This window comes from Miniopterus schreibersii (assembly GCF_964146895.1).
Source record: "Miniopterus schreibersii genome assembly, chromosome: 2".
Classification (NCBI taxonomy): Eukaryota; Metazoa; Chordata; class Mammalia; order Chiroptera; family Miniopteridae; genus Miniopterus; species Miniopterus schreibersii.
Genome location: NC_138102.1, coordinates 11,128,545 through 11,141,353, shown reverse-complemented (window position 1 = coordinate 11,141,353; position 12,809 = coordinate 11,128,545). Strand labels below are relative to the sequence as shown.

General features: G+C 32.9%; 1 protein-coding gene across 1 annotated transcript in view; it reads left to right on the top strand.

Annotated features, from left to right (window-relative positions):
- Positions 1 to 7,592, top strand: part of MICU3 (mitochondrial calcium uptake family member 3) — a 53,032-nt gene extending 45,440 nt beyond the window's left edge. Inside the window, exons 12-15 of the mRNA XM_081130731.1 lie at positions 227 to 335; positions 2,340 to 2,497; positions 3,555 to 3,623; positions 5,257 to 7,592. Coding sequence (XP_080986857.1) covers positions 227 to 335; positions 2,340 to 2,497; positions 3,555 to 3,623 — 336 coding nt within the window. The 3' untranslated portion in view covers positions 5,257 to 7,592. The remainder of the gene's footprint in view (positions 1 to 226; positions 336 to 2,339; positions 2,498 to 3,554; positions 3,624 to 5,256) is intronic.
- Positions 7,593 to 12,809: the final 5,217 nt, after the last annotated feature.

Below are 12,809 nucleotides of genomic sequence, written 5' to 3'. Positions count from 1 at the left end.
AAGATATTTTAACCTAACATTGCTAGTGGTAGCAACACTGCCCAGTAGGGAAAAATCTGAGTCAATTTTACATTCCATTTGGAGAAAGGTTTCAGGATGTGCCCAGGAAATGTTTACTTGCAAGATATATTGCACATGCTTAATCTATTTATTTCTAGTAAGTGTAGATACTTTTTTAAATAAATCTGGCCATACTAAAATGTATACATATATTCTCTCAATATAGGGCATCACATTTGATGAATTCAGGTCATTTTTCCAGTTTTTGAACAACCTAGAAGATTTTGCAATAGCCTTGAATATGTATAACTTTGCAAGTCGTTCTATAGGGCAAGGTAAGTAATAATCTTTCAAAAATTAAAAGCAAAACATAATCCTACATTGTTTCTAGGGATTTGCCAGCAAATTAATTAGATATAATAGCATATTAGCCATCATTGCCTGAAAATTTGTTGTGTACTTCCGTGGGAAATCTGTTTTCCCTAAGCAAAGTTTAGGAATAATAATATGATGAATTTTTATATTAGCAATACAATGTACAGATGATATATTATAGAATTGTACACCTGAAACCTATATTATTTTATTAACCAATGTCACCCCATTAAATTTTTAAAAATTATTATTGTTCTTCATTTTGTATTATGGGGTAAAGCTAATGATATTTGTAAAACTTCAGAGAGAAAGAACCCTCATGACCTCTGGTAACACTGAAGGATGTGTGTCTACTTACAGAAGAACCAGCTGGTCATGCCTCAGCCATCATTATGGGATGATACATATTACCCACAATCCCTGATGGCTGAGAAACCTGAATTTTGTCAACAGAGTCCCTTCTTAGCTATGGACTCATTAACCATGTTTTAAGAATGATAAATGAAATTGAATGTTGATTTTGCTTAATTTACGAAGAAATATGACTGTCATAGATCTCAGTGTTCTTCACCCTAGGACCAGCTCTTTCTTTCCCTGTAGGTAGACCAACAAGTCACATCCTTTCTCTAGGATTCTGTGGCTATGACCACTTTACCTTCTTCCCTCATGGCAGTACCCTTTTAAAATATTCTTGCCATACAAGGACTTTCTGTTCATGTCTTTAATGTGATTTGACCTATGTCTGCCATAATATAATAAATGCCATTTCCCAAATGTAATCCAAGGGGACAGTCTTGTTATTTTATTGCCAAGTTCTAGGGAGAAACCGAACTGTAGCCCGTAAGTGCTGATAATAATTCTCTCTCTCCCAAAAACAGAGAGATTGAGTCCCTCATATGGCTTCATTCATTTATTCATTGAGGAAAAGATACCTGAAAATTTGTCATTTTACCATTGGTGTAGTCTTGATGTTCAAATAGAACATATTCTCAACTCCACCCATTTTAGTGTTTTAAAACCAAAACCCTTGGGAACCCTGCCTTCCCAGACCTATGTTTACTTCCATGACAAACCTACTAGTCAGCCACAAAAGGAAAAAAAGTCTGGTTCAGAATGGACAGTTGTTCTTTTACTTTGTGGAACTGGGAAACGGAAAAAATCATTTGTGTCAAAATCTTGCAGGTGCTAGAAATGTATCTTTCTCTTTTCTGTTGCCACTGCTAGCACTTTCATTCAGGTTATTACCTCTCGAAAGGATCTGGTATTCCTGCCAATACCCACTTCCCTCTCCGATGTTTCCTGGACAGCTCACAGGATAATCTTTCAAAAACACAGGTTAACCTTTCTGTGACACACCCGCTGTGAAAAACTCTTCAGTCCCCAATTGCCTGTTGACGAATGTACAGGTTCCTCACCTCCAAGTCCCTGCGCAGAGCTTCTTCACCTCTTTCTTGCCCAGACTGCTCACTGTTTTCTGAATGTGCTTTATCCCCTCCTGTTCCCTCCGTGCCTTTGTTCACGTCGTCTCATCTGCCGTTTCCCTCATCTCTACAAACTGAAATCCATCCTTCAGGGCGCGGCTCAAATACATGACTGTAGCCTTTCCTAATCTCTGCTCTCCTCTCCCGTCCCTACTCCACACTACTCCCAGAAGGAGTCACTCATTCCCAAACTCTTGTAGCGCTTTGGTGGCGCTTCTGTGCAGCCCTGTGTAATGTTATATGGGCAGGGCTCTCATCTCCCAGTGGAACTGAGTTTTCGGAGAACTTACTCATTGTAATAACCCCTGAAGTGTCTGTCGCTGATAGTAAGTGCTCATTAAACATTCATTGAATATGAATACATTATTAAACTAAAACACAGCTATTCTTGGCCCTTTCGATTGAAACTACAAAAATTTTTAGTAATCAGTATGTATTATAAAAATAATAATGGCTTACTCCTTTTCTGTAACATTTATCTAGATGAATTTAAGCGTGCCGTCTATGTGGCTACTGGCCTCAAACTTTCACCACATTTAGTGAACACAGTCTTCAAGATTTTTGACGTTGACAAAGATGATCAATTAAGTTATAAAGAATTTATTGGAATTATGAAAGACAGACTCCATAGAGGATTCCGGGTAAACCTATAAATTTCAAGCCTATTGATATTATTTTGTAAACTGAAAGAAAAAAAATCCATCTAAGTTTCTGAAACAATTTATATAAATTTTAAGTATATAAACATGAAATATTATATTTGAAAAGAAAAATATAAGGTCCTACCTATTTTCAAAAACAGTTTGAAGTGATAAAAAATGATTCTTTTTAAAATATAAAATCAGTTTGAATTTTAATAACTTATTTTCATATTCAAGTAGTTCAGTGTTTTTATCCCAATTTGTTGGGGGAAATGTTGCCAAATATTTTTGATTAACTCAATCTACACACTTGCTATGAAACTTGTTAGTATACAAAGAAATATCACTGTTTCTCATCTTATATGATGCAGATTTCCACTAGGCAACTTGAGATGCTTACGTCACTGCATATACAGTACTTTTTATATAAAAAATAAAAACATTTTTTGTCTGTTGAACCATTCTTCCTGTTACCATTTTACACTGCAAAGTAATTATGAAAAATTCAATGATTTTTTATTCTCAAATATGGTTTAAAGGATGAAATATAGCATGAATCAATAAAAGTTTACACATCTAATGTATTTGTGGATGGTGCCAAAAATGGAAAAAGAAAAATATATATATTTCTATTAACAGCTATAATATGCAATCTTCCCTCTTTGGTAAGAATATCCCTAAGCATTATATATTTAAAAAGAGAAAAAGTTATATATACAAAAAATCAAGATTCATCTTTGACAGTGTTTTTAAAGATTTTTAAAAATCCGACCTGTCTTGGTAATGATACTGTGTACTTCACTGCCACCTAGTGGTTAGTTGTTGACATTTGAGTTGATGGCACAAATACCTGAAAGGGCATGTATTGAAAATCATTTGTTCTTCCTCAAAAATTTTAGAGTAGCAAGATTAAATTAAAATATAAAGTAGACTATAAACTTCTGACATGGTATTTCTCTCTCAGGTGTTGTGTTTTTTTGTGTTTTTATTTTTTGTTTGTCTGTGGCCCCATAACACTTGATTTACATTTGTATTTTTTTAATCCTCTGTTCCACAGGGTTATAAAACAGTTCAGAAGTATCCCACTTTCAAATCCTGCCTGAAGAAGGAACTTCATAGCAGATAAGTATGTTGGTTTCTCTGTCTAAAATCGTTCAGTAACAATAAAGCAAGGGTCATAATTTATTTTTCTGCTATGACATTTAGGAAATAGCTGAAATACAATTTATTTTTAAGTTTTAGGTCACTAATTCAATTTAATAATTTCTCTGTTAATGATTTTTAGTAATTTTATTTTATTTAGTAATTCAGTTGAAGAATTAGTCATTATAACAAAGCACTACTTTACCACTATTAAGTTGTGATCTAAAAATAAACTGGATAAATCCTCATCTGACTGGGATTCTCTTGGAATGTTTTGATTAAAAATTACTTTGTTTTACCTGCAGCTTTGTATCTGAGTAGATAGAAAATAATAACTCCAGATTGGACTTTTATAATCTAGGATCATTGTGATCTAAGGAACATTTTTTACTATTTTTTAGGATCATGATTCCCAACATCTGCTACAATGATAGCAGCTAATTTTTGTAGTTGTTTTAGGTGTTTGGCTCTGTATTAGGTGTTCTACATGTAGACTCATTTAATCCTCACAGATATCTCATTTAACAGCCAAGGAAATAGAGGCTTAATGAGTCATTTGCCCAAGATAACATGCTCTAGCAAGTCACAAAGTAGGGTTTGAGCCTCATGCTGTGATGGCAAAGCCATCTTTATTATTTTCTAAAGTGTCACTGTAGAATGCCATAGTTGAGGAAGATACAGGAGGTTTGTTCAGTTTGTATCAACCCAAAGAAATGTCTCAGATTTACTGCTGATCTCCAAAATGAGGGATTTGTTTTTCCCTTTCTCTTTTAAAAGTCAGCTGTACCTATAAAATTTTGGTTGATTGTGGGTTCCAATTAGTAAGGTCTCTACTTGCAAATATATATTTCTTGCTTGAAATATTTTTTTTTTCTCTAGCTTGAAACATTTACATTTGTCTATAGCAGTATTACCAAAGTGGTTCCAAGCAATATCAATGCATATTATTCTTTAAAAAAAGTTGAGTTAAGTAAGTTAGAGAAATATAATAAACATAGTTAAGTAGGTTCCTTCCCCCTTAGAACTCATGGGATCTTAAGCCACCATGCATTTGTCTCTCTCAAAGAAGGCGGCAGTATTCCGTATTTTGCAGAGTAGCTTTGAGGCTTAATGTTTTATGGAGCTCATCTAAACTGTTTAGTGGCAAGTAGGTTAATTATTTATCTGACGTGGTAACTGTCATTGAGCTAACAAAACATCTTCCTAACCTCTGTTTTAGAGAACTTGATCCTGCCCTGTAAGAACTTAAACTAAACATTAAAAAAAGTAGGACCATACCATATATATGTTCACATAGGTAATGTTCCCAACTAACTTGTCATAGTGTCCCTCTGACACTGTTGATTCTATACAGTAGTACACAGGACCATAGATAAAGATGACTACGTTTACTCTAGACCTTTATACGACTGAGTATTAGGTTACTAAACAAAACACTGAACTTTTAAATTAAAGGAAATGTTTTATGATTAAGTCTTTTGATCCTTATATTTTCTGTTGGTTGTTTATATTATGTACCTTACTGCTTCGTATTATTATAATAATATTTGTCTAATGCCATCACCTCTGAATTTCATCCTAAATAAATATTGCTTACATATATATTTTTTAATTAGGTACACGAAAAACAAAGTTTAAAGGATTATCTACATGACAAATGTAAGAAGCAATAATTTCAGAGAACAGAAGCAGATCTGAGGTCAAAACTTGCAGAAATGAAGGAAAAGGTGAAATGCAAATTCAGTTTTTTTCTTGAACTGAGTTCTTCAGCATAAGACGGATAAAATGCGTCTTTTTACTAAGGACAGATGCCGTGTGCTAGCAGGCAGGGCTTTTGCCTCGGTGCCCTGACCTCTGCACTCCCTCATTCCTTTCAGAAGGAGAGAGATGCTTCCCATGACCGTATAAGAATGTATTTTAAATATTTAAAAACTTATTAGAAATCTGCCTAACTTCAAATATTGTACATCTCTTGGAATCTAGATCACTTAAAAATGAACAATGACATTTTCTTTGGTTTTAGACTGTGAACTTACTTTAAGAAAATGAATATTCCTTAAGATTGTCTTAGGGCCTTAGAATCGTTGATAAGTACCTATTATTTATCTAGTTTTTAGTAATATTGAAAGTGTTTTGAAAAACAAATAGAAAGTAACATACTGTACAATATGATGGTTTACATTGTACTTTTAACTTTTAAAAGTACTAAATTAACATGCATTGTTTTAGTCATATAAAGGTTTTTTTTAAGTTTTTGTTCATTTACCAAGTCAACAGAATGTCTGGTGTTCTTTTATGTGTACAGTAAAGAAATCGAAGATACAGATTTTTTTTTCTCAAAAAGTCATATATTGATGGTAGAATAGTGGTAGTTGTAGCATTAGTCACCGTCCCTGTCAATATTGTTTTAACATGATGCTGCTTCTGATTGTAGAAGGTATATGTTAATAACACTAGTAAAAATAATATCTTACAACTCTATAACTTATTGTGCATTGTTAGTAAATGTCTATAGCATCAAAATGAATATGTAAAAGACTAATATAAAGTGGCTTAAAGATTTATGTAAATATTAGGTAGAAGTTAATACATTGTTTCTTGGAAAAGGACCACTTGGAAAAGTGATACCAAATAGTCAATGAATAATTTAATATAATTCATTATTTCAGAATATGTCTTAAAAGAGAAAATAAATACTTTCTATTAAAAAACAACAAAATTAGATTTTCACATGGAGAAAATTTGGTAGTACTTTAATGGAAATCTGTTCAATTGAAAAGTTTAGTTTATAAAAAGGATACCATACAAGTGTAGAACAGTGAATTTAAATTAATATGTTAATGTATTATATGTAGAAATGTTCATTTATCTTTTTTTCAAGATGTATTTAATGTAAATTGCACACACTCCAGCTTTTACCTTGCTTTTGCTTATGAAAATAGGAAATATTGACTTTGTTTTTATAAGTTATTAAATGTGAAATTGATAGCTGTCCATAAGCCTGTTTATAAAAGTCGTGTTATTTCCAAGAAAATGTTATTAGCATTGAGTATTTGACTTTTTACATTCTTTATCTGATATTATTTATTACATTGATATAGAAATGTGATTCATAAATGTGAGGATTCTATGTAGTATAGTAATTTAATTTCACCTGCTTTCAAGGTTGATTCAATTGATTGACTAAATGAAAATGCCTATCCACTCATTTGACATAGCCAGGCCTATGTTACCTTACCTGAATCTTCTCAACATTATTTGCTATCTAAAATAATTGAAAAAGTGCAACTTTTATCTTTGACTATAAGTTATATTATCCTGCATACATGCAAAAATTGCTATTTAGAACAGTCCAATAAATGTACATTAAAAACTAAATTATCTCATTAAAATTATTTATAATTCTGCCATTCCCCCAAGGAATACTACATATGCAGCCTTTATTCTTTATTGCTTATCAGAGTGAATGCATATTCGTCTGTTTATAAGACTGTAGCATAATATTAAAATGGGAATAAATGAAATATTCTGGTCAATTAAAATGGAAAAGTAGTAAATTACAATGATTCCTTATGTATTATCACTCGTGAACTTTACCCCTCTAATTAAAATGATAAAAAGAACTCATTGGATTGTTGTTTACATCAATTGAAAAATGTTAAATACTTTGAGAATAGTAATGTACTAAATACATGTATGCTATTTTTCTCAATATTTCCTTCTAACTATTCTTTGAAAAGATAAAACTATACGTAAAATTTTAGTATTATATTCTTTACAGAGTGTCTATATGATGAAAGGCTTGTGGTACTTCTCAGAATTGTTTAATGTTAAGAAATTCATTTAACTTAAGTTCCAGTGTATTGTTCTTATTGTTCTTATTATAAAACATAGTTGTAAAGCAACTTACATTCTTATACTGTCTTAAAATAAATATACCTGCTCTTGAATCAAGAAACTTAGTACTTTGCTTTTCTTAAATTCTGTGAAATATTTTAAGATGAAAATGTTTTTCTGTGGGCTAATGTCTTTCTAAAACATGTCACCTCCAAACTTCAGAACTGTTTATTGGCTACCAAACCTCAATTGATCTTATACCTTCTGCTCTAATAATACATGGCAATGAAATTAATCTCAACACTTCTGTAGGTAAATAAATTGCAGAGCCATAAAGCTTCTCAATGTGTGTAAGAGGAATCGATACTTTATAGAACGTGGTCATTGATACTGGGAAGCTTTCAGAAAGTTTACATGTGACTTAATGGAGCATCAGTTTTGCTTTACAAAACTGATGGCTTAAATGGCTTAAAATAACTAAGCCAACACCACAGCAGCCCCTTTGTACTAATGTTGGTTATTTTGTAGGCGGCATCTTATCAAGATGACTCCTAGAAATTTACCAATTTTCAAAATACACTAATTATCCCACTTTTTATAGCCATACAGTAAATTAACACTTTTACATACTGCTTTTACTTCCAAATGATGTAAAAATATGAATTATGTAATATTCAGTAAGTATAAAACAAAATTTTAAGTGATAAGAAAGCATAGTGATTTTTTCTTTTAATTGGCAGCACTTTTACTTTATTAGTAGCTCATAAAATAATGGTATGTCATGCAATCAGTCACATCTTAAATTCTGTGAAATATTTTAAGATGAAAATCACTGCAAAGATATAATTCTCTTTACATTTTTATATCTTCATAATTTTCTTTATATGACAATCAGTAATTCTGGCACTGAGGCATATATCTATAATCCTGACTGTATGCATATCGGTACACAATGCTCAGAGAAAGTACAAACATTATTATAAAAGTTTTCTGGAAGGACAAGATGTGTCCAGTATTATAAAGGAGTAGAAGGACATGTGTTTATGAGAACTAGAATAGAGGAAATAAGAGGATGAAGTGGGGGTCTGAATGAGGATAGATGTTTAAAATTGGGATTGAGTAGACAGTTTTTAGAAAAATAACTTTTTTTAAAATGCAGTAAAGCAATAATGTCAATACATCCTTTCACATACCAGGTTGAAAAGATAGAGAGGCTCTGGAGTAAATAGTATTAGTAAGTGTGTGGGCAAGTGCTGGTGAAGCTATAAATTTGGATGAACATGTTCAGAGGGAAATGCAGAAATATCTCTATGTCTTGACCTAGGATTTTACTTCTGGGATTGTAATATCCCAATACATATGTTTATAAATTTGCATTTCAAAAATATACCTGTACAATGAAATAGTTTGCAACTCTGAGAAAGAGTGAAGTTCCTTTTTCATGCTGATATGAGATGATCTACAAGATATTTTTATGGGAGCATAGCAAGGTATGGAAGAGGGAGCAATATGCTTCTGTCTGCACTCAAAACACACTTTCATTGCAAAGAATTCTATCTTAATGTATCTTTACCAAAATTATGTGTACGACTTAAAAGTCAAAGAGCTCTAAAGGGTTTAAATAAAACATAGCATTCCTTTTTCCTCACTTCTGCTCCTTAGAAGCAATCACTTTCAAATCCTTTAGCAGTTTCTTTTGGTATCTGCCTTCATATTTCAAGATAACATGCTTATACCAATATTTCTTGATTGATTTTATTTTTAGTATATTAACTGTTGACTTCCTACAATGGAAGATAAGGATTTGGCTTTATTACTCAAACCCCCTTCAAGACACACACACATATTTTCCCTTTTCCCATCCTTTCAGTATAGTTAGAGCATAATTTTTGTTAAATCAATTATTACATCATCACCAATTACTATATTTCCTTCCTTAAACATCATCTTACTTTCCCTAGAGTTAACAATTTTCTCCTTTTCAGCTCCTTACTTTTTGTATTGTTCTCACTTAACTGTCATTAATTCATCCCCAGTCTCACTTCCAGAACTAAACACATATTGTTAATACATTGCAACACATCAAGTAATATGTAAAATTTTATTATAATTTTAGAAATGCCTCCTGGAGCTCTCTTGTCTTACTGTCTCATCTTGAATGGTTGTTCTCTAGTCCTAGTGCAGAGCCTTAATTCCAGGATCTCCCTTCTTCATCTCTCGAAGATCCTGTTTTACCCTCTCCATATCCTAGGTCTTCCTCTTATCTTTTCATTTTTTTGGAGTGGAGCACAATGCTCCATATTTCCTGAGAAAAGCTGCATGGTAAATAAACGTTAGAGATCTAGTATGCCTAAAAATGCCTTTGTTCTACTCTCGTGCTTGGGTAACAATTTTGAACTTTGAACTTTCAAAGCATTGCTCTATTGTCTTCCAGCTTTCAATGTTGTTCTCAAGAAATCAGAAGCCATTCTAATTCCCGACCTGTTTTTTCTCTCAGGAAGTTAGTAGTCTCTACTGTTCTAAAATTTCTCAGTAATATTACTTGGTAAAGGTCTTTTACTCATTGATTGTGATGGGCACTCAATAGTCCTTTGAATCTAAAAAAGCATGGCATTTAGTTCTGGGGAAAAGAATTATTTCTTTGAGAACTTCCTCTCTTCTTGTTTTCTCTGTCCAGTTTTTCTGGAACTTTTATTACAGGTTTTCCCTCCATTCTGAAAGTAGAGCATTTCTATGAAACCTTTCGTTAGCCAAAATGGCATAAAGCAAACTAAATCCTCTTTTTCCGAAAGTTCACATTGTCTCTTCACTTTTACGAGAGCCCTACATCAGTACTTCTTTCACTAGCCAAAACAAATCTGAAGAGGACTTCTCACTTAAAGAGGAAGTCATTACTGTCCTACTTAGGGGTCTTTCATAAAAGCCAAGCGGCGTAAGGTGAACGTTGGGAAAGTGGGGGATGCCTGTAATCAGATACTGAATCTCCTGTGCTCATCCTATCATTTTTCTTTTTTTCTTCTCCTTTTATTGAACCATTTTTAAAAGAATTCTTGAGATTTCTTGAGAACCTTCTTGCCTTCTATCCATTATCTGGATATTAATTTATTCCATTATATTTTTAAATTTTTTCTCTGCACCTTTTATCTCCTGTTTATCTTTAGTGTATTCAGTAGCTTTTATTCTCTTATTATTAATTTTAGAGTCTGAAGTTTTCTGCTTCCTTCATGGCCTCATTCCTTTTTTCTATTTGTGGTTTGGTACCTCACAGTAGAGGTTTTCCTCAAATATCTGGTAATTTTTCACTGTATGTTCATGTTTGTAAAGAACAACTTGGAAGCTGAGTGCATGAAATGAACTTTCGACTGATGGGTTCCCCTCACTGCTCTTGCCGGGCCCGTTCCTGTGAGAGACCTTGACTAATGGTATTGCTAGGTCTCTTCTTGGTCAGATTTCTGCTGCCTCATAATTCTGCTATTTGGTGCAGAAGGCCCTTTGAAGATGGGACCGTAGGTATAGTTAATGAAGCGGGTTATAAGGTCATATATTTAATGAGCATTGTCGCACTGTTTTGAGTGTACTTACCATATCTTTGTTTACTTTTTAAACTTAGGATCTCAGTCTGGAAAAAGTGGGAATACGTCATAAAGGTCATGTGTGGAGTAGAGTTGCTCACCAAATCCAGAGATAGGTTACTTTGTGAAGCAGATATAGCTCAAAAGTGGAATGGTGATTATGAGTTTATGGAACTATCACATGGTGTGAGCTTGGATGGCAGGGACGGGAAAGGGATGAACTGATGAAGGAACGTCAGTGGAATAAGTTTCTGGATTTAAAAAGTTAAAGACAGCAGCCATGCTCTCTTACAGAACATTTTGGTGACATTCACCGTAAGAGACAAAGAACTGAACTTGATTACCAGTCTAATTCAGTGTGGCATTTCCTATTGCATATTTTCAAGGATGAAGCAAGAAGCTTGAAAGCAAGCAGATTAGTCTACCAGCAGATTGTAAATGGAGGTAAAATGAGAGCTTAGGACAGAATGAAAGGCAGTTAATAAAGATATTCCCAGTCTGTGGTATATAATGCTTTACTCTTTGCAAGCTCTAGGTGCAAAGAGTTAAAAGTTCAAGCTGAAAAATCTACAAAAAACACTCTGAAAATCTATACTATTTAATGTCATTGCAGTTTGGTGCTAAGAGGTTCTCAAGAAGGTGGGTATCTTATATACCATTTGTGCTGTAATATTTAATTACAGTGAGTGTACAGATTAGCTGTCTCAAAGATTCTTTTGAAATCAGATTGCACATCAAAACTGCATTGTGCCCGGCTAAGCAAGCAAATTTAAGAAAGCGGAGAAGGTGATGTCAGGACTTATTGCAAAATGAACAAATAAAGGAGTAGGGTTTGCTTGATGTTCAGCCTATTAAAGCACCACCAAATGTTAGCCTTTGTTTGTCAACTTGAATGTGTTTTTCTAAAATTTATAGCGACTCGGGACATGGAAAGTGTCCTTTAGCTAGTACAGTACTTGTACTTGAGAAATAAAATAAGCAACACGAGGTTGTGAGCTTTTCAAAATCTATTTAATCCCTTTGTATACTAAATCTATAAATCATTTGACTGTCATAAATTGCAAATATTCTTCCAATGTTTTTGTTGAGTTTTATTTATATATATCAAACGTATTTATTTTTGTGTATTTGAACGGTCTTTTTTTTTTTGCCATTTTCCTCCATTGCTTTTAAGCTTAGAAATTTCTCTCCCAATTTGATAAATATTCTGTCATATACTTTTGTAGTTTGTTTTCTTTGCACTTCACTGAAAAAAAAAAAAAAAAAAATTCACCTAGGATTTTATTACATGGCAAAAAAAATGAGGGCCTAACTCTAAATCTCTCTGCAAATATCTAACCAATTTATCCAGCAGTACTTACAGAATAATTCTTCCTTTTTGCTACCTAATATAATGCAAATTCTATTTTACATACTTGGATCTGTCTTAAGATACTATTCTCTTCCTGTTGACTGTCTGGCTACCTTTATAACCATATTGTTTTAGTTATTGTAGCTTCATAATGTCTTCATTTTCCATAGGACGAGTCTGTCTCCCCCTCAGTAACCACACTTAGATTCCTCTTGCTTTACATTTTTTGTTAACTCTTTTTTATTCTCTCAGATAAACTTTAGAATTGTGTTACCATATCTCCTTTATTTTAAAGTTATTAATTTGGAAAACAGTGACACCTGTATCAATCAGGGCTCTCCACAGAAACAAAATCAATAGGATGTGTGTATGTGTGTGTGTGTGTGTGTGTGTGTGTGTGTGTGTGTGT